The sequence below is a fragment of the Ranitomeya variabilis genome, chromosome 3 (assembly GCF_051348905.1).
Source record: "Ranitomeya variabilis isolate aRanVar5 chromosome 3, aRanVar5.hap1, whole genome shotgun sequence".
Taxonomy (NCBI): Eukaryota; Metazoa; Chordata; class Amphibia; order Anura; family Dendrobatidae; genus Ranitomeya; species Ranitomeya variabilis.
In genome coordinates this window covers 90,558,530-90,584,297 of record NC_135234.1, presented here as the reverse complement: position 1 = coordinate 90,584,297, position 25,768 = coordinate 90,558,530, and the positions used below count along the sequence as shown (strand labels likewise).

General features: G+C 45.2%; 1 protein-coding gene across 3 annotated transcripts in view; it reads left to right on the top strand.

Moving 5' to 3' along the window:
- Nucleotides 1-20,206, top strand: part of LOC143817973 (coiled-coil domain-containing protein 63-like) — a 48,136-nt gene extending 27,930 nt beyond the window's left edge. For all 3 annotated transcript variants that reach the window (XM_077299434.1, XM_077299433.1, XM_077299432.1), the window contains one exon: nt 20,064-20,206. In XM_077299434.1, the coding sequence (XP_077155549.1) occupies nt 20,064-20,200 (137 nt within the window). In that variant the 3' untranslated portion in view covers nt 20,201-20,206. The remainder of the gene's footprint in view (nt 1-20,063) is intronic.
- The last annotated feature ends 5,562 nt before the right edge of the window (nt 20,207-25,768 follow it).

Sequence of the window (25,768 nt, the reverse complement as noted above, 5' to 3'; positions counted from 1 at the left end):
CTCATTTGCTAAGCGCTGTGGTTTTACTCTTGAACCATTAGAAAATCCTATTCCTCTTAGGGGTATTGATGCTACACCATTGGCAGCAAATAAACCGCAGTATTGGACACAGGTTACCATGTGCATGACTCCTGAACACCGCGAGGTGATACGTTTCCTGGTTTTACATAAAATGCATGATTTGGTTGTTTTAGGGCTGCCATGGTTACAGACCCATAATCCAGTCCTGGACTGGAAGGCTATGTCAGTCTCAAGTTGGGGCTGTCGTGGTATTCATGGGGATTCCCTGCCTGTGTCTATTGCTTCTTCTACGCCTTCGGAAGTTCCGGAGTATTTGTCTGATTATCAGGATGTCTTCAGTAGGGTTGAGCGACTTTCATTTTTTTAAGATCGAGTAGGGTTTTGGGAAACCCGATTTTGTCCAGAGTCGAGTCGAGTGCAGTCGGCCGATTATCGCTAAAAATCGGGGATCGACCGAAACACGAAACCCAATGCAAGTCAATGGGGAAGCATAGTCGGCAGTGAGTGGAGGCCAGGAAAACACCTACAGTGCCCATTTTAATGCCAAAAACATCCATTCTTGTTTCTGAAGCTTGCCAATCTTAATTAACTGTATAATAATAGTTGGGCATAGGGAATTGGGGGAAAGTTGTGGGGGGAGTAGGGCTGGCTCAAGTTTTTCGTGGGCCCAGGAAATGCGGACTACGTCACGGCGGTGTTGCAGGGAAAGGTAAGTATTTAAAAGTTGCAAGTGCTGTGATCCTGAGCAAGCAGGGGGGGCCCACTCGTTCGCATTGCCACTGGCACAGGGCCCCTCAAAGTACGGCGGTGTGTTTGCATGGCGGGGGCGCCTCCCACCAGCAGCGACACTTTTGCGTACTCTGAGGGGCCCTGTGCCAGTGACGTCGCCAACGAGTATGCCCCCCCACCTGATGAAGGAACCTGCACTTTCATCTGCACCTTCCTCTTTGTCCCTGTGTAAGGTGGTATAACATGCGGGAAGGGGAACCTTACTTTCAGCAGGGACAGATTCTGGCTGTGTAGAGTACAAGGGGAATGTAGTGGTCTAGGTCAATGTACCAGCAGACTCATTTAGCAGTGGCTGGGCAATGGGCAGGATGAGGAGGAAACAGATATAGGGCCAAAGAATAAAGTAGGCTACATGCAGTTCAAAATTGGTAACAGGACTAAACAGGCGGCATTGCTTTGTTCAGTGGAGTAGCAAACCCAAGAGCAGCAGACACTGTTTCAAGGGCCTAACCACACTAGTAGGCCAAATGCAGTTTAATATCTGATAGTATAGGGCGAAAGCCAGAATGTGGAAGCTCAGCTTTGTTCAGTTGAGGACAACACCAGGGAGGGGCAGACACCTTTAGTAGGCCGGAAAAGCCTATTGCATTTTTTAAAATGGTAATTTGGAGCAGAAGGTTGAAGCTCAGCTTTATTTAGTTGAGGGCAACACCAGGGAGGGGCAGAAGCCGTTAGTAGGCCCTAACCACCATTTTTTTTTTTTTTAAAACCACTTAATGAGAGCCGGAAGGTTGAAGCTCAGCTTTATTTAGTTGAGGACAACACCAGGGAGGGGCAGAAGCCGTTAGTAGGCCCTAACCACCATTTTTTTTTTAAAACCACTTAATGAGAGCCGGAAGGTTGAAGCTCAGCTTTATTTAGTTGAGGACAACACCAGGGAGGGGCAGAAGCCGTTAGTAGGCCCTAACCACCATTTTTTTTTTAAAACCACTTAATGAGAGCCGGAAGGTTGAAGCTCAGCTTTATTTAGTTGAGGACAACACCAGGGAGGGGCAGAAGCCGTTAGTAGGCCCTAACCACCATTTTTTTTTTTTTTAAAACCACTTAATGAGAGCCGGAAGGTTGAAGCTCAGCTTTATTTAGTTGAGGACAACACCAGGGAGGGGCAGAAGCCGTTAGTAGGCCCTAACCACCATTTTTTTTTTAAAACCACTTAATGAGAGCCGGAAGGTTGAAGCTCAGCTTTATTTAGTTGAGGACAACACCAGGGAGGGGCAGAAGCCGTTAGTAGGCCCTAACCACCATTTTTTTTTTTTTTAAAACCACTTAATGAGAGCCGGAAGGTTGAAGCTCAGCTTTATTTAGTTGAGGACAACACCAGGGAGGGGCAGAAGCCGTTAGTAGGCCCTAACCACCATTTTTTTTTTAAAACCACTTAATGAGAGCCGGAAGGTTGAAGCTCAGCTTTATTTAGTTGAGGACAACACCAGGGAGGGGCAGAAGCCGTTAGTAGGCCCTAACCACCATTTTTTTTTTTTAAACCACATAATGAGAGCCGGAAGGTTGAAGCTCAGCTTTATTTAGTTGAGGACAACACCAGGGAGGGGCAGAAGCCGTTAGTAGGCCCTAACCACCATTTTTTTTTTTTTTAAAACCACTTAATGAGAGCCGGAAGGTTGAAGCTCAGCTTTATTTAGTTGAGGACAACACCAGGGAGGGGCAGAAGCCGTTAGTAGGCCCTAACCACCATTTTTTTTTTTTTTAAAACCACTTAATGAGAGCCGGAAGGTTGAAGCTCAGCTTTATTTAGTTGAGGACAACACCAGGGAGGGGCAGAAGCCGTTAGTAGGCCCTAACCACCATTTTTTTTTTAAAACCACTTAATGAGAGCCGGAAGGTTGAAGCTCAGCTTTATTTAGTTGAGGACAACACCAGGGAGGGGCAGAAGCCGTTAGTAGGCCCTAACCACCATTTTTTTTTTTTAAACCACATAATGAGAGCCGGAAGGTTGAAGCTCAGCTTTATTTAGTTGAGGACAACACCAGGGAGGGGCAGAAGCCGTTAGTAGGCCCTAACCACCATTTTTTTTTTTTTTAAAACCACTTAATGAGAGCCGGAAGGTTGAAGCTCAGCTTTATTTAGTTGAGGACAACACCAGGGAGGGGCAGAAGCCGTTAGTAGGCCCTAACCACCATTTTTTTTTAAAAACCACTTAATGAGAGCCGGAAGGTTGAAGCTCAGCTTTATTTAGTTGAGGACAACACCAGGGAGGGGCAGAAGCCGTTAGTAGGCCCTAACCACCATTTTTTTTTTTAAAACCACATAATGAGAGCCGGAAGGTTGAAGCTCAGCTTTATTTAGTTGAGGACAACACCAGGGAGGGGCAGAAGCCGTTAGTAGGCCCTAACCAAAGTTGAAGGCCAAATGCAGTTTAATTTCTGATACTATAGGCCGAAAGCCAGAAGGTGGAAGTTCCGATTTAGACAGTGGAGGACAATTTGAATTAGGGACTGCAGACAGACTTAGTAGGCTGTCCCCTGTGGACCATGCATCCACCACATTAACCCATTGCGCCGTAATGGACACGTAATCTTCCGTGGCCATGCCTACAGGTCCATGCGTCTGTTGTCAGGTGCACCTTTGTACTCACAGATTGCCAGAGTGCATGGACAATGCGGTCTTCTACATGCTGGTGGAGGGTTGGGATGGCTTTTCTCGCAAAAGAAGTGTCGACTGGTTAGCTTGTAGCGTGGTACAGCGTAGTCCATCATGGCCTTATTAATAGTAAATAAAATATATAACTAGGCTCTATGAACTTTTAAATAGGTTCCAGGGGTACACGGGCAGCATTGGTGTGGTCAGTGGAGGAGTATTGCAAGTAGGGGCTGCAGACAGGCTATCAAAGGCCTAAAATAACAAACAGTAGGCAGTCATGGCAGTTTTACATCGGTTACATGGATACACAGGCAGGCACTCCAGGCAGCATTGTGCTCAGTGGAGGAGTATTGCAAGTAGGGGCCGCAGACAGGCTATCAAAGGCCTAAAATAACAAACAGTAGGCAGTCATGGCAGTTTTACATCGGTTACATGGATACACAGGCAGGCACTCCAGGCAGCATTGTGGTCAGTGGAGGAGTATTGCAAGTAGGGGCCGCAGACAGGCTATCAAAGGCCTAAAATAACAAACAGTAGGCAGTCATGGCAGTTTTACATCGGTTACATGGATACACAGGCAGCTAGGTGGTGAGTGGAGGAGTATTTAAAGTAAGGACCGCAGACAGGCTATCAAAGGCCTAACATAACAAACAATAGGCTCATGGCAGTTTTACAGCGGTTACATGGATACACGGGCAGGCAGCTTGGTGGTCAGTGGAGGAGTAGGGACCGCAGACAGGCTATCAAAGGCCTAAAATAACAAACAATAGGCTCATGGCAGTTTTACAGCGGTTACATGGATACACGGGCAGGCAGCTTGGTGCTGAGTGGAGGAGTAGTGCAAGGAGTGTCTGTCCCAGTACTCCCAAAATATAAATAGATGTTAATGTCTCGCAAAACAACCAAAACAAAAAAAAAGATGGCATACTTAGGTACAGGGGTGGGCTCATCTGCTGTGTTTCTGACATAGTAATTTGGCAGTAACTATTTAATGGTGCCAATATAGGACACAGACACAGACTACTTTAAGTTGCATCATAGATGTCTACAAATTTGTATTGTCAGTGCCAGACATTGAATGATGTCAGCGAATAGACTAAAGATTGGTGGAGCTGTGCGACATAATTTTGCACGTAGTAGAGCCCAGTTTGAGCTGGGGTAGGGGGGAACTCTCTTGAGGCCGGCGGGACCGCCCCAGGGCCACTCATGTTACAACGGTGTGTCTGACGTTGGGTGCGCACCACCACCGCCAGAGACACTACATTGTACTATGAGGGACCCAGTAGCAATGCCGTCAACCAAAAGCGAGCACACCCACCTCTTCAGACAAACAGCAGTCTCACGGGTGCTTGCGCCAAGTCGCGATACCACGGCCCCGTGTGGGGAGTTTGGCCATTTAGGGAGGTGTAAACATGTCGTATGCTGTACAATCTGCAGCAGCAAATTAGACATTAGAAAAGTAATTCACAGGCAAGAGCTTTTCATAGGAAAGCTAGGTGTCGGCCGGGCAAGGTGGGGCAAAAGATTTTGAAATCCAGTTGTGGTTCATTTTAATGAATGTTAGATCGTCAACATTTTGGGTAGCCAGACGAGTCCTTTTTTCGGTTAATATTGACCCTGCAGCACTGAATACTCTTTCTGATAGGACACTTGCTGCCGGGCAAGCAAGCTCCTGCAATGCATATTCTGCCAATTCTGGCCAGGTGTCTAATTTGGAGGCCCAGTAATCAAATGGGAATGACGGTTGAGGGAGAACATCGATAAGGGATGAAAAATAGTTAGTAACCATACTGGACAAATGTTGTCTCCTGTCACTTTCAATTGATGCAGCAGTACCTGTCCTGTCTGCGGTCATAGCAAAATCACTCCACAACCTGGTCAGAAAACCCCTCTGTCCAACGCCACTTCTGATGTGTGCACCCCTAACACTCCTAGTCTGCTGCCCCCTGGAGCTCGTGTGAGAACGATCACGTGCGCTGTGTGCTGGGAATGCCTGAAGCAAACGGTCAACAAGAGTTGATTGTTTGGTTGCTAATATTAGTTCCAAGTTCTCATGTGGCATAATATTTTGCAATTTGCCTTTATAGCGTGGATCAAGGAGGCAGGCCAACCAGTAATCGTCATCGTTCATCATTTTCGTAATGCGTGTGTCCCTTTTTAGGATACGTAAGGCATAATCCGCCATGTGGGCCAAAGTTCCAGTTGTCAAATCTCCGGTTGTGATTGGTTGAGGGGCAGTTGCAGGCAAATCTACGTCACTTGTGTCCCTCAAAAAACCAGAACCCGGCCGTGACACGCAACCAATTTCCTGTGCCCCCGTGAAAGTTTCCGCATTAAAAATATACTCATCCCCATCATCCTCCTCGTCCTCCACCTCCTCTTCGCCCGCTACCTCGTCCTGTACACTGCCCTGACCAGACAATGGCTGACTGTCATCAAGGCTTCCCTCTTCCTCTGGTGCAGACGCCTGCTCCTTTATGTGCGTCAAACTTTGCATCAGCAGACGCATTAGGGGGATGCTCATGCTTATTACGGCGTTGTCTGCACTAACCAGCCGTGTGCATTCCTCAAAACACTGAAGGACTTGACACATGTCTTGTATCTTCGACCACTGCACACCTGACAACTCCATGTCTGCCATCCTACTGCCTGCCCGTGTATCCTCCCACAAATAAATAACAGCACGCCTCTGTTCGCACAGTCTCTGAAGCATGTGCAGTGTTGAGTTCCACCTTGTTGCAACGTCTATGATTAGGCGATGCTGGGGAAGGTTCAAAGACCGCTGATAGGTTTGCATACGGCTGGCGTGTACAGGCGAACGTCGGATATGTGAGCAAAGTGCACGCACTTTGAGGAGCAGGTCGGAGAACCCAGGATAAGTTTTCAATAAGCACTGCACCACCAGGTTTAAGGTGTGAGCCAGGCAAGGAATGTGTTTCAGTTGGGAAAGGGAGATGGCAGCCATGAAATTCCTTCCGTTATCACTCACTACCTTGCCTGCCTCAAGATCTACTGTGCCCAGCCACGACTGCGTTTCTTGTTGCAAGAACTCGGACAGAACTTCCGCGGTGTGTCTGTTGTCGCCCAAACACTTCATAGCCAATACAGCCTGCTGACGCTTGGCAGTAGCTGGCCCATAATGGGACAACTGGTGTGCAACAGTGTCATCTGCCGATGGAGTGGTTGGCCGACTGCGTTCTGTGGAAGAGCTGTAGCTTCTGCAGGAGGACGAGGAGGAGGAGGAGGGGGTGCGAACGCCTACAGCCAACTGTTTCCTAGACCGTGGGCTAGGCACAACTGTCCCTAAATTGATGTCGCCTGTGGACCCTGCATCCACCACATTCACCCAGTGTGCCGTGATGGACACATAACGTCCCTGGCCATGCCTACTGGTCCATGCATCTGTAGTCAGGTGCACCTTTGTACTCACAGATTGCCTGAGTGCATGGACGATGCGCTGTTTAACATGCTGGTGCAGGGCTGGGATGGCTTTTCTGGAAAAAAAGTGTCGACTGGGTAGCTCGTATCGTGGTTCAGCGTACTCCATCAGGGCTTTGAAAGCTTCGCTTTCAACTAACCGGTAGGGCATCATCTCTAACGAGATTAGTCTAGCTATGTGGGCGTTAAAACCCTGTGTACGCGGATGCGAGGATAAGTACTTCCTTTTTCTAACCAGAGTCTCATGTAGGGTGAGCTGGACTGGAGAGCTGTAGATCGTGGAACTTTCGGGTGTGCCGGTGGACATGGCAGACTGAGAGACGGTTGGAGACGGTATTGTTTCCGCCGGTGCCCTACATGCAATATTTCCTCCTACAAAACTGGTGATTCCCTGACCCTGACTGCTTTTGGCTGGCAAAGAAACCTGCACAGATACTGCCGGTGGTGCGGAAAATGGTGGCCTTACAGTGACGGAAGGGATGTTGCGTTGCTGACTAGCTTCATTGGCCGAGGGTGCTACAACCTTGAGGGACGTTTGGTAGTTAGTCCAGGCTTGAGAATGCATGGTGGTTAAGTGTCTATGCATGCAACTAGTATTTAGACTTTTCAGATTCTGACCTCTGCTTAAGCTAGTTGAACATTTTTGACAGATGACTTTGCGCTGATCAGTTGGATGTTGTTTAAAAAAATGCCAGACTGCACTCTTCCTAGACTCTGATCCCTTTTCAGGGATTGCAGACTGAGCTTTAACCGGATGGCAACGCTGTGCTCCAACAGGTTTTGGCTTTGACACGCGTTTTGGTCCAGATACGGGCCCGGCAGATGGAACCTGTTGCGATGTTGATGCCTGCTGCGGCCCCTCCTCCACCTCCGCTTCTGAACTACTGCCGCCTGCACCCTGTTCCCCCAATGGCTGCCAATCGGGGTCAATAACTGGGTCATCTATTACCTCCTCTTCGAGCTCGTGTGCAACTTCGTCTGTGTCACTGTGTCGGTCGGTGGTATAGCGTTCGTGGCGGGGCAACATAGTCTCATCAGGGTCTGATTGTGGATCTGTACCCTGAGAGGGCAATGTGGTGGTCTGAGTCAAAGGAGCAGCATAGTACTCTGGCTGTGGCTGTGCATCAGTGCACTCCATGTCAGAATATACTTGTAATGGGCATGGCCTGTTAAATGTTTCACTTTCTAAGCCAGGGACGGTATGTGTAAAGAGCTCCATGGAGTGACCCGTTGTGTCGCCTGCTGCATCCTTCTCTCTTGTTGTAGTTTTTGCTGAGGAGGACAAGGAAGCGACTTGTCCCTGACCGTGAACATCCACAAGCGACGCGCTGCTTTTACATTTACCAGTTTCGGAAGAGGAGGCAAAAGAGCTAGAGGCTGAGTCTGCAATGTAAGCCAAAACTTGCTGTTGCTGCTCCGCCTTTAAAAGCGGTTTTCCTACTCCCAGAAAAGAGAGCGTTCGAGGCCTTGTGTAGCCTGACGACGAAACTGGCTCCACAGCTCCAGACTTAGGTGGAATATTTTTATCCCCACGACCACCTGATGCTCCACTACCACTACCATCATTACCAGCTGACAATGAACGCCCACGACGACCTCTTGCACCAGACTTCCTCATTGTTTTAAAATCTTAACCAAAGTAACTTTATTTGTTGCTATCAAACAACTTACACGGTGAGCTATAACTTCAGTATGATTTCAATATCCCTTAACAGGTTGGTGAGACCACAAGGAAAATCAGGCACAATGTTACACACTCTGTTTTCTGTGGCACAAAATCACAGAGATGACACACACGCAGGACTGTCACTCAAGCACTAATGTCAATATTAATCTCCCACCTAATTTATTTATTTTTTTTTCTCAGGGAGACTTTAGAAACCAAATAATATTAAAAAAAAAAAAAAAAAAGGCTTTCTATGGCCCACAATTAGAGAGAGAGAGGTGGCACAACCAGGAGTCAAGACTGGCGCACAAGCTGAAAGGGCAATATTACTCTCCCACTGTTTTTTATGTTTTTTTTGTTTTTTTCAGGGAGACTTTAGAAACCAAATAATATTAAAAAAACCAAAAAAAAAAAAGGCTTTCTATGGCCCACTGAATGAGAGGGAGAGAGGTGGCACACCCAGGAGTCAAGACTGGCACACAAGCTGAAAGGGCAATATTACTCTCCCACTGTTTTTTTAGGTTTTTTTTTTTTTTTCAGGGAGAATTAGAAACCAAATAATATTAAAAAAAAAAAAAAATAGGCTTTCTATGGCCCACTGAATGAAAGGGAGAGAGGTGGCACACCCAGGAGTCAAGACTGGCACACAAGCTGAAAGGGCAATATTACTCTCCCACTGTTTTTTTATGTTTTTTTTGTTTTTTTCAGGGAGACTTTAGAAACCAAATAATATTAAAAAAACCAAAAAAAAAAAAGGCTTTCTATGGCCCACTGAATGAGAGGGAGAGAGGTGGCACACCCAGGAGTCAAGACTGGCACACAAGCTGAAAGGGCAATATTACTCTCCCACTGTTTTTTTAGGTTTTTTTTTTTTTTTCAGGGAGAATTAGAAACCAAATAATATTAAAAAAAAAAAAAATAGGCTTTCTATGGCCCACTGAATGAAAGGGAGAGAGGTGGCACACCCAGGAGTCAAGACTGGCACACAAGCTGAAAGGGCAATATTACTCTCCCACTGTTTTTTTATGTATTTTTTGTTTTTTCAGGGAGACTTTAGAAACCCAATAATATTTAAAAAAAAAAATAAATAGGCTTTCTATGGCCCACTGAATGAGAGGGAGAGAGGTGGCACACCCAGGAGTCAAGACTGGCACACAAGCTGAAAGGGCAATATTACTCTCCCACTGTTTTTTTAGGTTTTTTTTTTTTTTTCAGGGAGAATTAGAAACCAAATAATATTAAAAAAAAAAAAAATAGGCTTTCTATGGCCCACTGAATGAAAGGGAGAGAGGTGGCACACCCAGGAGTCAAGACTGGCACACAAGCTGAAAGGGCAATATTACTCTCCCACTGTTTTTTTATGTATTTTTTGTTTTTTCAGGGAGACTTTAGAAACCCAATAATATTTAAAAAAAAAAAAAAATAGGCTTTCTATGGCCCACTGAATGAGAGGGAGAGAGGTGGCACACCCAGGAGTCAAGACTGGCACACAAGCTGAAAGGGCAATATTACTCTCCCACTGTTTTTTTAGGTTTTTTTTTTTTTTTCAGGGAGAATTAGAAACCAAATAATATTAAAAAAAAAAAAAATAGGCTTTCTATGGCCCACTGAATGAAAGGGAGAGAGGTGGCACACCCAGGAGTCAAGACTGGCACACAAGCTGAAAGGGCAATATTACTCTCCCACTGTTTTTTTATGTATTTTTTGTTTTTTCAGGGAGACTTTAGAAACCCAATAATATTTAAAAAAAAAAATAAATAGGCTTTCTATGGCCCACTGAATGAGAGGGAGAGAGGTGGCACACCCAGGAGTCAAGACTGGCACACAAGCTGAAAGGGCAATATTACTCTCCCACTGTTTTTTTAGGTTTTTTTTTTTTTTCAGGGAGACTTTAGAAACCAAATAATATTAAAAAAAAAAAAAAAAATAGGCTTGCTATAGCCCACTGAATGAGAGATAGCACACACAGCAGTGGCACACAAGCCCTGACTGAGGCCAATATTTTTCTCCCACTGATTGATGTAGTGTTTTTGTGTTGAGGTAGAATTTAGAACACAAATCACGGAAAAAATAAATAGGCTTTCTATGGCCCACTGAATGAAAGGGAGAGAGGTGGCACACCCAGGAGTCAAGACTGGCACACAAGCTGAAAGGGCAATATTACTCTCCCACTGTTTTTTTATGTATTTTTTGTTTTTTTCAGGGAGACTTTAGAAACCCAATAATATTTAAAAAAAAAAATAAATAGGCTTTCTATGGCCCACTGAATGAGAGGGAGAGAGGTGGCACACCCAGGAGTCAAGACTGGCACACAAGCTGAAAGGGCAATATTACTCTCCCACTGTTTTTTTAGGTTTTTTTTTTTTTTCAGGGAGACTTTTGAAACCAAATAATATTAAAAAAAAAAAAAAAAAATATAGGCTTGCTATAGCCCACTGAATGAGAGATAGCGCACACACAGCAGTGGCACACAAGCCCTGACTGAGGCCAATATTTTTCTCCCACTGATTGATGTAGTGTTTCTGTGTTGAGGTAGATTTTAGAACACAAATCACGGAAAAAATAAATAGGCTTTCTATGGCCCACTCAGTGAGAGATGGCACACACAGGGATGGCACTGTAGCAGAAATGCCAATCTTAATCTCCCACAAAAAAAAAACAAAAAAAAAAAAAAAACTGTCCTACAATTACTATCTCCCTGCAGTAATGTAAGCCAGGTATGGCAGGCAGCAATAGGAGTGGACTGATGCACAAATTAAATAAAAAGTGTGGACAAACAAAAAAGATAGCTGTGCAGAAAGGAAGGAACAAGAGGATATGTGCTTTGAAAAAAGCAGTTGGTTTCCACAGTGGCGTACACACAGCAATACAGCTATCACGGAGCCTTCTAGGGCAGCCCAATGAGCTACAGCGCTGAGGGGAAAAAAAAAAAAAAATAGCTTCCACTGTTCCTGCACACCGAAGGTGGTGTTGGACAGTGGAAATCGCTGCAGCACAAGCGGTTTGGTGGTTAGTGGACCCTGCCTAACGCTCTCCCTGCTTCTGATGAAGCGGCAGCAACCTGTCCCTAAGCTCAGATCAGCAGCAGTAAGATGGCGGTCGGCGGGAACGCCCCTTTATAGCCCCTGTGACGCCGCAGACAGCAAGCCAATCACTGCAATGCCCTTCTCTAAGATGGTGGGGACCAGGATCTATGTCATCACGCTGCCCACACTCTGCGTTCACCTTCATTGGCTGAGAAATGGCGCTTTTCGCGTCATTGAAACGCGACTTTGGCGCGAAAGTCGCGTACCGCATGGCCGACAAGCACAGGGGTCGGATCGGGTTTCATGAGACGCCGACTTAGCCAAAAGTCGGCGACTTTTGAAAATGATCGACCCGTTTCGCTCAACCCTAGTCTTCAGTGAGTCTGAGTCCAGTGCACTGCCTCCTCATAGGGACTGTGACTGTGCTATAGATTTGATCCCAGGCAGTAAATTTCCTAAGGGAAGACTGTTTAATCTGTCGGTACCTGAACATACCGCTATGCGTTCATATATCAAGGAGTCTCTGGAGAAAGGACATATTCGTCCGTCTTCTTCCCCTCTTGGTGCGGGATTCTTTTTTGTGGCAAAAAAGGACGGATCTTTGAGACCTTGTATTGATTATCGGCTTTTAAATAAGATCACTGTCAAATTTCAGTATCCTTTACCGCTGTTGTCTGACTTGTTTGCCCGGATTAAGGGTGCCAAGTGGTTCACCAAGATAGACCTTCGTGGTGCGTACAACCTTGTGCGCATTAAGCAAGGTGATGAATGGAAAACCGCATTCAATACGCCCGAAGGTCATTTTGAGTACTTGGTGATGCCTTTTGGGCTCTCCAATGCGCCTTCAGTTTTTCAGTCCTTTATGCATGACATTTTCCGGAAGTATCTGGATAAATTTTTGATTGTTTATCTGGATGATATTTTGGTTTTTTCTGATAATTGGGATTCGCATGTGGAGCAGGTCAGGTTGGTCTTTAAAATTTTGCGTGAAAATTCTTTGTTTGTCAAGGGCTCAAAGTGTCTCTTTGGTGTACAGAAGGTTCCCTTTTTGGGGTTCATTTTTTCCCCTTCTGCTGTGGAGATGGACCCAGTCAAGGTCCGAGCTATTCTTGATTGGACTCAGCCCTCGTCAGTTAAGAGTCTTCAGAAGTTCTTGGGCTTCGCTAACTTCTACCGTCGTTTTATCGCTAATTTTTCTAGCATTGTGAAACCTTTGACGGATATGACCAAGAAGGGCTCCGATGTAGCTAACTGGGCTCCTGCTGCCGTGGAGGCTTTCCAGGAGTTGAAACGCCGGTTTACTTCGGCGCCGGTTTTGTGCCAGCCTGACGTCTCACTTCCCTTTCAGGTTGAGGTGGATGCTTCGGAGATTGGGGCAGGGGCCGTTTTGTCGCAGAGAGGCCCTGGTTGCTCTGTTATGAAACCTTGTGCCTTTTTCTCTAGGAAGTTTTCGCCTGCCGAGCGAAATTATGATGTGGGCAATCGGGAGTTGTTGGCCATGAAATGGGCATTTGAGGAGTGGCGTCATTGGCTCGAGGGTGCTAAGCATCGTGTGGTGGTCTTGACTGATCACAAAAATCTGATGTATCTCGAGTCTGCTAAACGCCTTAATCCGAGACAGGCCCGCTGGTCATTGTTTTTCTCCCGCTTTGATTTTGTTGTCTCGTATTTACCAGGTTCAAAGAATGTGAAGGCCGATGCTCTTTCTAGGAGCTTTGTGCCTGATGCTCCTGGAGTCGCTGATCCTGTTGGTATTCTTAAAGATGGAGTTATCTTGTCAGCTATTTCTCCGGATCTGCGACGTGTGTTGCAGAGATTTCAGGCTGATAGGCCTGAGTCTTGTCCACCTGACAGACTGTTTGTCCCGGATAAGTGGACCAGCAGAGTCATTTCCGAGGTTCATTCCTCGGTGTTGGCAGGTCACCCGGGAATTTTTGGCACCAGAGATCTGGTGGCCAGGTCCTTTTGGTGGCCTTCCTTGTCAAGGGATGTGCGGTCATTTGTGCAGTCCTGTGGGACTTGTGCTCGAGCTAAGCCTTGCTGTTCTCGTGCCAGCGGTTTGCTCTTGCCCTTGCCTGTCCCGAAGAGACCTTGGACACATATCTCCATGGATTTCATTTCTGATCTTCCGCTATCTCAGGGCATGTCCGTTATCTGGGTGATATGTGATCGCTTCTCCAAGATGGTCCATTTGGTTCCTTTGCCTAAGCTGCCTTCCTCTTCCGATCTGGTTCCTGTGTTTTTCCAGAACGTGGTTCGTTTGCACGGCATCCCTGAGAATATTGTGTCAGACAGAGGATCCCAGTTCGTTTCCAGGTTCTGGCGATCCTTTTGTAGTAGGATGGGCATTGATTTGTCGTTTTCGTCTGCTTTCCATCCTCAGACTAATGGACAGACGGAGCGAACCAATCAGACTTTGGAGGCTTATTTGAGGTGTTTTGTCTCTGCTGATCAGGACGATTGGGTGACATTCTTGCCGTTGGCTGAGTTTGCCCTTAATAATCGGGCTAGTTCCGCCACCTTGGTTTCGCCTTTTTTCTGCAACTCTGGTTTCCATCCTCGCTTTTCTTCGGGTCATGTGGAGCCTTCTGACTGTCCTGGGGTGGATTCTGTGGTGGATAGGTTGCAGCAGATCTGGAATCATGTGGTGGACAACTTGAAGTTGTCACAGGAGAAGGCTCAGCGCTTTGCCAACCGCCGCCGCGGTGTGGGTCCCCGACTACGCGTTGGGGATTTGGTATGGCTTTCTTCCCGCTTTGTTCCTATGAAGGTCTCCTCTCCCAAATTTAAACCTCGTTTTATTGGGCCTTACAAGATATTGGAAATCCTTAATCCTGTATCTTTTCGTCTGGATCTTCCTGTGTCGTTTGCTATTCACAATGTATTTCATAGGTCCTTGTTGCGGCGGTACATTGTGCCTGTAGTTCCTTCTGCTGAGCCTCCTGCTCCGGTGTTGGTTGAGGGCGAGTTGGAGTACGTGGTGGAGAAGATCTTGGATTCTCGCCTCTCCAGGCGGAGGCTTCAGTACCTGGTCAAGTGGAAGGGCTATGGTCAGGAGGATAATTCCTGGGTGGTCGCCTCTGATGTTCATGCGGCCGATTTAGTTCGTGCCTTTCATGCCGCTCATCCTGATCGCCCTGGTGGTCGTGGTGAGGGTTCGGTGACCCCTCACTAAGGGGGGGGTACTGTTGTGAATTTGCTTTTTGCTCCCTCTAGTGGTTACTAGTTTTTTGACTCTGGCTTTTCTGTCATTCCTTTTATCCGCACCTGGGTCGTCAGTTAGGGGTGTTGCTATATAAGCTCCCTGGACCTTCAGTTCTATGCCTGGCATCGTAGTTATCAGAGCTAGTCTGCTGTGCTCTTGTCTACTGATCCTGGTTCCAGTTATATCAGCTAAGTCTGCCTTTGCTTTTTGCTATTTGTTTTGGTTTTGTATTTTTGTCCAGCTTGTTCCAAATCTATATCCTGACCTTTGCTGGAAGCTCTAGGGGGCTGGTGTTCTCCCCCCGGACCGTTAGACGGTTCGGGGGTTCTTGAATTTCCAGTGTGGATTTTGATAGGGTTTTTGTTGACCATATAAGTTACCTTTCTTTATTCTGCTATCAGTAAGCGGGCCTCTCTGTGCTAAACCTGGTTCATTTCTGTGTTTGTCATTTCCTCTTACCTAACCGTCATTATTTGTGGGGGGCTTCTATCCAGCTTTGGGGTCCCCTTCTCTGGAGGCAAGAAAGGTCTTTGTTTTCCTCTACTAGGGGTAGCTAGATTCTCCGGCTGGCGCGTGTCATCTAGAATCAACGTAGGAATGATCCCCGGCTACTTCTAGTGTTGGCGTTAGGAGTAGATATATGGTCAACCCAGTTACCACTGCCCTATGAGCTGGATTTTTGTATTCTGCAGACTTCCACGTTCCTCTGAGACCCTCGCCATTGGGGTCATAACAGTTTGCCCCTTTCTGATTTCCTATTCTTTTGCATGTTTGTCACACTTAAATGCATCAGATCACCAAACAATTTTAAATATTAGACAAGATAACACAAAGTAAATACAAAATGCAGTTTTTAAATGAAGATCTTTATTATTAACGGAAAGAGAAATTCAAACTTACAGGGCTCTGTGTGAAAAAGTGATTGCCCCCCTCCCTTAATTTATGTTTTACCTGTGGTTTATGACATCTTTGGGAAGCAGAGTTCAAATTCCTTAGCCACAAGAAGGCCTGAATACTGCCACACCTGTCAGCTCAATCAAGAAATCACTTAAATAGGACCTGCTTGACAAAATGAAGTAGACCAAAGGGTCCTCAAAAGCTAGACATCATGCTGCTACACAAAGAAATTATTGAACAAATGAGAAACAAAGTACCGTATATACTCGAGTATAAGCCGAGATTTTCAGCCCACTTTTTTGGGCTGAAATTGCCCCTCTCGGCTTATACTCGAGTCATACCGGGGGTCGGCAGGGGAGGGGGAGCGGGGGCTGTCTAAAAATACTCACCTAGTCCAGGCGTGGTCCCTGCTTCCCCGGCGCCGGCAGTAGCAGCTTCAGCTTCTTCCTGTTCTCAGCGGTCACATGGTACTGCTCATTACAGTAAATGAATATTCGGCTCCACCTCCCATAGGGGTGGAGCCGCCTATTCATTACTGTAATCAGCGGGACCATGTGACCGCTGAGTACAAGATGAAGCGCTGCGGCGTCGGGGGAAGCAGGATCTACACAGCGGCAGGACCAGGTGAGTATACGGGGAGGGGAGCGCAGCGCTGCGCGATAGTCACCTCTCCTCGTTCCGGGCGCCGATCTGTCTCCAGCAGTGACGCTGAGGTCAGAGGGCGCGGTGACATGGTCAGTGCGCGCCCTCTGCTGAACGTCAGTGCTGGAGACAGATCGGCGCCCGGAACGAGGAGAGGTGACTATTGAAAGTGCCCGGGGCCTGAGCGACGGAGAGGTGAGTATGTGATTTATTTTTTTTATCGCAGCAAATGGGGCAAGTGTCTGTATGGAGCATCTATGGGGCTATAACGTTCCTGCAGCACTATATGGGGCCATAACGTTCCTGCAGCACTATATGGGGCCATAACATTCCTGCAGCACTATATGGGGGCCATAACATTCCTGCAGCACTATATGGGGGCCATAACATTCCTGCGGCACTATATGGGGGCCATAACGTTCCTGCAGCACTATATGGGGCCATAACATTCCTGCAGCACTATATGGGGCCATAACGTTCCTGCAGCACTATATGGGGCCATAACGTTCCTGCAGCACTATATGGGGCCATAACATTCCTGCAGCACTATATGGGGCCATAACGTTCCTGCAGCACTATATGGGGCCATAACGTTCCTGCAGCACTATATGGGGCCATAACATTCCTGCAGCACTATATGGGGCCATAACATTCCTGCAGCACTATATGGGGCCATAACATTCCTGCAGCACTATATGGGGCCATAACGTTCCTGCAGCACTATATGGGGCCATAACGTTCCTGCAGCACTATATGGGGCCATAATATTCCTGCAGCACTATATGGGGCCATAACATTCCTGCAGCACTATATGGGGCCATAACATTCCTGCAGCACTATATGGGGCCATAACATTCCTGCAGCACTATATGGGGCCATAACGTTCCTGCAGCACTATATGGGGCCATAACGTTCCTGCAGCACTATATGGGGCCATAATATTCCTGCAGCACTATATGGGGCCATAACATTCCTGCAGCACTATATGGGGCCATAACATTCCTGCGGCACTATATGGGGGCCATAACATTCCTGCAGCACTATATGGGGCCATAACATTCCTGCGGCACTATATGGGGCCATAACATTCCTGCAGCACTATATGGGGCCATAATATTCCTGCAGCACTATATGGGGCCATAACGTTCCTGCAGCACTATATGGGGCCATAACGTTCCTGCAGCACTATATGGGGCCATAACATTCCTGCAGCACTATATGGGGCCATAACATTCCTGCAGCACTATATGGGGCCATAACGTTTCTGCAGCACTATATGGGGCCATAACGTTTCTGCAGCACTATATGGGACCATAACGTTTCTGCAGCACTATATAGGGGCATAATGTTTGTGCAGCACTATATGGGGCAAGTGTCTGTATGGGGCCATAATTAACGTTTGTATGGCACTACGGCATATGGGGCAAGTGTCTGTATGGAGCATCTTATAGGGCCATAACGTTTGTGCAGCACTATAAGGGGCAAATATCTTTATAGAGCATCTTATGGGGCCATAATCAGCATTTGTGCAGCATTATATTGAGCAAATGTGTCTATGGAGCATCTTATGGGGCCTTTATTAACCTTTATGCAGGATTATATGGGGCATATTTTAATATGGAGCATCTTATGGGGCCATAATGAACAGTATGGAGCATTATATGGGGCTCCTGATTCATTATGGATATTCAAAGACACTTAACCTACTGATGTCTCAATTAGTTTTACTTTTATTGGTATCTATTATTACTTTTGACATTTACCGGTAGCTGCTGCATTTTCCCCCCTAGGCTTATACTCGAGTCAATAAGTTTTCCCAGTTTTTTGTGTCAAAATTAGGGGGGTCGGCTTATACTCGGGTCAGCTTATACTCGAGTATATACGGTAATTCAGATCTATCAGTCTGGAAAAGGTTATAAAGCCATTTCTAAAGCTAAGGCCATTATCCACAAATGGCAAAAACATAGAACAGTGGTGAACTTTCCCAGGAGTGGACAGCCGGGCACAATTACCCCAAGAGCGAAGTGACGACTCATCCAAGGACCTTCATTTAAAAACTGCATTTTGTGTTTCCTTATGTTATCATTGTCTAATATTTACATTTGTTTGGTGATCTGAAACATTTAAGTGTGACAAACATGTAAAAGAATAGAAAATCAGGAAGGGGGAAAACAATTTTTCCCATATCTGTACTTGTCTCCAGTAGAACCACAAGTCCCAGTAAGCTACTCACTCCTTGATGTGGCAGTTCTACAGTCACACAGGGTTCCAGCCTGAAACTTCAAGATTTAAAGGGAACCTGTCACCCCCAAAATCGCTGGTGAGGTAAGCTCACCGGCATCAGGGGCTTATCTACAGCATTCTGTAATGCTGTAGATAAGCCGGCGATGTTACCTGAAAGAGGAGAAAAAGACGTTAGATTATACTCACCCAGGGGCGGTCCCGCTGCGGTCCGGTCGGATGGGTGTCTCCGGTCCGCTCCGGCGCCTCCCATCTTCGTTCCATGACGTCCTCTTCGGGTCTTTACGCCGCGACTCCGGCGCAGGCGTAATTTGTCTGCCCTGTTGAGGGCAGAGCAAAGTACTGCAGTGCGCAGGTGCCGGAAAGGTCAGAGAGGCCCGGCACCTGCGCACTGCAGTACTTTGCTCTGCCCTCAACAGGGCAGACAAAGTACGCCTGCGCCGGAGCCACGGCATAAAGACCCGAAGAGGACATCATGGAACGAAGATGGGAGGCGCCGGAGTGGACCGGAGACACCCATCCGACCGGACCGCAGCGGGACCGCCCCTGGGTGAGTATAATCTAATGTCTTTTTCTCCTCTTTCAGGTAACATCAGCGGCTTATCTACAGCATTACAGAATGCTGTAGATAGGCCCCTGATGCCGGTGAGCTTACCTCACCAGCGATTTTGGGGGTGACAGGTTCCCTTTAATTGCTTAGGAATGCAAGGTAGAGTTCTTCTCCTTAATGGGAAGCCAGGAGGAGGTGGGCAACCCCTCATAACCTGGCTGGTTTGTAGTTGTAGAGTAGCTCCAATGGTCACTGTCCTCTCACATGGAGCTGCAGAACTATCAGTCTGCTCACTGTTCTCTCCTTCTGGTTCACTGCTGTCTCTTTCCAGTAATGGCTGACAATCCTCATGTTCTCTGATATTGTTGTCTCCTCCTCAGACTCAGTTTCTATGCAACAGTCTCCCGACACAAGGGTTACAATCAAATAGGATTTATTGTCAGTATTTTTGTTTTCATTAGTTACACCACGGTAAGTACAGTATTGCGTTAACATTTCGGGTGAAGACCCTTCATCAGACGTATAAGCTATGTTCAATGCATATAAATCATATAGGTCTTAATACAGCTGGATCCTGGTTGTCCCTGTTTGGAGGAATCCCACCTCGCAGCCTGGACCCCTTTGACCTTTATGCATTGAACATAGCTTTTACGTTTGACGAAGGGTTCACTCAAAACATTAACGTAATGCAGTACTCACCGTGATATATCCAATGGATATGAAATACTGACTGTAAATCCTATTTTAAGCTTCTCCAAGTGCCTTAGTTGTGCAGTTCCTTCACTCTGTCTACTATTGGTCTACAGAAACTCAGTGGTTGGCTCCAAAGGAGCTATCACCCTTCTCAGTCTATCTCTGTCTCACTGGGTGTGCCACCTACCTGCTTAATTACTGCTCAGAATTATGTCTAAACGAGCAAGACATTGGGGATTGAAATCATTGGATATTACTTAGATTACTAATTGTTTTTTTGTAAAATTTTCATTTGTATAGTTCTGGGATTTAATGAATTACGGGAAAAAGTTCTGAATCATGCGATATTCAGAGAAAAGAGGTCCAAGACAAAGAGACAGACGCACAGCCTGAAATATATGACAAGTGGAAACATCAAGAGGCGTAGCAATAAATAAGTAATATCAAATACCTTTATTCATGTGTCGGTAATGTAAATACTACATTTTATTCACAACAGCCCTGCATCCATCAGCAGATTGATGACACTAATTATTTGCAGCAGAAAAGGGAACACAGTGCTCAAATCCCAATGTCTACTTCCTTGTCCCATTTCGACACACTGGAAATATCTCAACCAAACTCTGGTTGAAGTAAGTTTCCACTGTAGCCAGTGACCGACTTTATTGCCATTTCCTGCCATTACTGATGGAACCAAGAAGTAGAGACCAACATAGACTAGGGAAGTACAGTGGGTACAGAAAGTATTCAGACCCCTTTAAATTTTCCACTCTTTGTTTCATTGCAGCCATTTGGTAAATTCAAAAAAGTTCATTTATTTCACATTAATGTACACTCTGTACCCCATCTTGACTGAAAAAAAACAGAAATGCAGAATTTTTTGCAAATGTAATAAAAAAGAAAAACTGAAATATCACATAGTCATAAGTATTCAGACCCTTGCTCAGACACTCATATTTAAGTCACATGCTGTCCATTTCCTTGTGAACCTCCTTGAGATGGTTCTACTCCTTCATTGGACTCCAGCTGTGTTTAATTAAACTGATGGGACTTGATTTGGAAAGGCACACACCTGTCTAAATAAGACCTCACAGCTCACAGTATATGTCAGACCAAATGAGAATCATGAGGTCAAAGGAACTGGCCAAGGAGCTCAGAGAGAGAATTGAGGCAAGGCACAGATCTGGCCAAGGTTACAAAAGAATTTCTGCAGTACTCAAGGTTCCTAAGAGCACCGTGGCCTCCATAATCCTTAAATAGAAGAAGTTTGGGACCACCAGAAGTCTTCCTAGACCTGACCATCCAGCCAAACTGAGCAACCGTGGGAGAAGGGTCTTGGTGAGAGAGGTAAAGAAGAACTCCAATATTACTGTGGCTGAGCTCCAGAGATGCAGTAGGGAGATGGGAGAAAGTTCCACAAAGTCAACTCTCACTGCAGGCCTCCACCAGTCAGGCCTTTATGGCAGAGTGGCCCGACGGTAGCCTCTCCTCAGTGCAAAACATATGAAAGCCCTCATAGTTTGCTAAAAAACACATGAAGGACTCCCAGACTATGAGAAATAAGATTCTGTGGTCTGATGAGATGAAGATAGACCTTTTTGGTTTAAAAATATTTAGAATTGAGAGTCCTCAGTGGTTGATACCTTTTAATGGCTAACTGAAAAGATGGTAACAAATTGCAAGCTTTCGAGACTACATACGTCTCTTCATCAGGCAAAGACTAAAACAAATTCTGAAGAATCACATATTTATGCACAACATAGTATAGAGAAAAAAATCTTTTTTGGTGATAATTTGGTGATAATTCTAAGCGGTATATGTGGAGACAACCAGGCACTGCTCATCACCTGCCCAATACAATCCCAACAGTGAAACATGATGGTGGTAGCATCATGCTATGGGGGTGTTTTTCAGCTGCAGGGACAGGACAACTGGTTGTCATTGAAGGAAACATGAATGCAGCCAAGTACAGAGATATCCTGGAAGAAAACCTCTTCCAGAGTGCTCTGGACCTCAGACTTGGCCGAAGGTTCACCTTCCCACAAGAAAATGACCCTAAGCACACAGCTAAAATAACAACGGAGTGGCTTCAGAACAACTCTGTTACCACTCTCGTCTGGCCCAGCCAGAGCCCTGACCTGGACCCAATTGAGCATCCTTGGAGAGACCTGAAAATGGCTGTCCACCAACATTCACCATCCAACCTGACGGAACCGGAGATGATCTGCAAGGAAGAATGGCAGAGGATCCCCAAATCCAGGTGTGAAAAGCTTGTTGCATCATTCTCAAGAAGACTTCTGGCTGTACTAGCTCAAAGGGGTGTTTCTACTCAATACTGAGCAAAGGGTCTGAATACGTATGACCATGTGATATTCCAGTTTTTCTTTTTTAATAAATTTGAAAAAAAATCTACATTTCTGGGTTTTTTTCAGTCTAGATGGGGTGGAGAATGAACATTAATGAGAAAAAAAAATGATCTTTTTATCTTTTTTGAATTTACCAAATGGCTGCAATGAAGCAAAGATTGAAAAATTTAAAGGGCTCTGAATACTTTCTGAACCCACTGTATCAGAACAGTCATTGTATGGTATCAGTGAGGGAAAGTTTTGCTTCTTTAAGGTTCGCTTACACTGCCATATGACATGGCCTAGTGCTATCCGATGTTTTATTGGATAGCACTCGGACCAATGTTATACTGTGGGCCAATGCAGATCTGCAATTATTTTGTCGTGCCAATTCGGCTTGAAAAAACAATTGCATCATGCTGCTATTGCCTCTGATGATCAGATCACGCTCACCCATACAAGTCTATGGGTGCATGTGATACATTGGACTGCACTCGGATGACATTTTAAGGTGTCTTCGGAATACACCCCACCTCAACCTTTCTCATCATTAGGTGTTAACTTCCATGGCCAGGCTGGACATCTCTGTGAGATGGTTGCAGTTCCATTTTATGTCTGATAAGTAAAGCTTTGCTGATGTTCTTGTAGCCTTCATCTTCTTGTGTATAGAAATTGTTTTTTTTTTTTCAAAGTCTTATGACATTTCTCTTCCATGTGGTGCCATTGCTGACAGCATGACATGGGGAGGGGTTTTCTTTAGTTAACAACCTTTCATAGGCAACTGTCTTAATGAATGCCGTAATTAAACTTACCTGTGGTTGAATTCTTGGTAAGTAGAATATTGTAGTCTAACTACAATAACTAACTACTACTAACTAACTTTGCTTCTAGGACTTTCATTGGTGTGTACTCATTCTTGCAACATGGTCTTGAATGAATTTGGTATGAAAATTATGTTTTTTGAGTGTACATTAACAAATCTTGTTTGTAATCAATGGCCCACATTTGTAGGAGTATTTTTTAGTATGGTATCCCATAGAAAAGTTGATTCTGAACAGAATCTAAAGGTTTTCTGACTAATGTGTTGGAGTGTACTTATTTATGCCAGTGTACATAAGATTGCTGGCAAATTTGGGGAAATTCAGCCAACATCTTGACTATTTCTCAACCCATGTTTATATGCACCTTCTAAAGTATAGTCTATGCCAACACTAATATTTGATGTCAGTTAAGGTGATCTCATCAGAATATCATAAAAATACACATAAGAAAAGGTTGTTTTTCTATTTTATTATTACAAATTGTGTTTCACACAAGAATTTAGATTCTGCTAAAATTTTAAGGAACATTACTCAGGTTCACAGTATGTAATTGAAATAAGGATTATGTAATTATTGCTGTCCATTATTGTTATTATTATACATTTATATAGCGCCATTTATTCCATGGTGCCTTACATGTCAAAAGGGGCAAATATAGACAAGCACAATAAACATGAGCAATACAAGGCACACACAAGTACAGAGGGAGAGAGGACCGTGCCCGCGAGGGCTCACAGTCTACAGGGGATGGGTGAGGATACACTAGGAGAGGGTAGAGCTGGTCAGCAGACTAAGGATCACTGCAGGTTGTAGGCTTGTCGGAAGAGGTGGGTCTTCAGGTTCTTTTTGAAGGTTTCTGTGGTAGACGAGAGTCTGATGTGTTGGGGTAGAGAGTTCCAGAGTATGGGGATAGCACGGGAGAAGTCTTGTATGCGCTTGTGGGAAGAAGAGATAAGAGGGGAGTAGAGAATGAGACAGTTATTAGATAGTTTATAGCAGCATAAGATAGTATTAGTAAAGCTGTACATTTTCTGAAAAATACACTCACTATTTTACTCTGTAATTATTGTTAGTAAACTATTTATTTCTTATACATTAGTACTAGAGTTGAACAAACAGATTCCCACCATCCTATACATCTGGCCCCTTCCACTGTGGCAGCTGGACCACTGCAGTCTTCATTTCTGCAGTCAGCATCCTCCACCAGGATCCTGGGTTCCTTCACTTACTAGGCTTTATGTGATGTTGTGATGAGTGAGGCATAGAGGCGCCCAGGATACCAACTGCATAAATGAAGACTGATCTGGTCCAAGTACCGTGGAGGATCAGACTGCAAGCCAGGCCGTGGCAGCTTCAAACATTTTGCTCAACTGTAGTTGGTATATAATGGCCCAATTCATCATGACATTATGGGCCCGATTCATCTGCTTGATGAGATGTGCGGGGGGGAAATGCTCATGTTCATGAATCGGGAGCATTGGAGGTGTGGCATGCACTTCTGTTTGCACCTCGTCTCAAATCCTGCTCTTGTCCCTACTGGACTAAGATTTGTAGAGTAGCGAAACCTGCATTAAGTTGACTAGCAGCGGACACCTTGTGCCCTTTCCACCCCAGCTCAGCCCACTTTGTTGGAGCTGGGCGAAAATGGTGTGAGAACGCCAAAAATCACAAACTTTTATCTTTGCCTCAAGTTTAGCCCAATTGATGCAACTTTTCAAAGCTTTTTCACCAGAGTATTGGCATCAAAGACTTTTTGAATTGGTCCCTATACTGTATGTTTAAAGGCATGTTCAAATGTGCCAGCAGTGGTGGAAAGAGTAGCAGGAAAATCTGATTTTGGTGCATTGATTTGTCAGCATTATCATTCATGGTATGCTTAACAGGAAGCAAAATATAACAATGACGTACATGAGCATTTCCTAATAATAATGGGGTAAACTTGGTCAAGTCACATGGTTTTAGCTAGAATAAAACAAGAATATTTGCCTTGTGAATATTCGCTTTTCCTTTGAACACAATATTTTAATAGAATGTGTCTAAAGGAAATTATCTACAGAGATGTTTCTGAATGACTTGTTCATATCTGAAAAGACTGATGATATTCATGAAGTTGGGTTAACATTAGTACGCTTTATCCTGTGTATCTGAGTGCACTACACTGAGTGGCCAGTAGCACAATAAGGTATTGCATACATGCTCTGTAATCACATCAGGTATTCCAATTTGTCCAATTTTCAGAACCATCTCAAAGTTTTAAGGGGAGTACTCAGTGCCTCTCAGTTTCTCATCAGGACGTGAGATGCACTATTGATGTATCATCCGTTGTTCCTTGCCAGATCTCATGCCAGGCTTGTCCTATTAATTAGAATAGTATGCACCCACGATATCTTCTGAAACTTGACAAACAGCTGAGCGATGCTATGTTAGTAGTTCCTATCAACTCCTGATGTGAAAATGAGAGGTATTAGATAACACATTTAAAACCAAGAGGATTGAGTTTCTTTGATGTGAAATGTGTTCTATATTGACAAAAAATTTCTCCTACTTTTATATTGATGACTTCGTGATCAGACTCTCCAAACGATCGGCTGTAATGACCTTCGATGATGGTGTGCTGAGCAGAACACCACAGCTGTTCACCTCTGGAACTCATAAGAGCTGATCGTGGGTGTACTTTGTATTGGACTTCCACCGATCTTGAACCAACGTCCTACCTTAAGGACAATTCGTTGATATAAAAGTAGTTGATAACTCCTTTAACTGCTAATCCAGGGGTTCAACATATATGTATGGTTGAGATTCTTTACATTAGGGAAAACCTCTACGGTATGCAGCACTG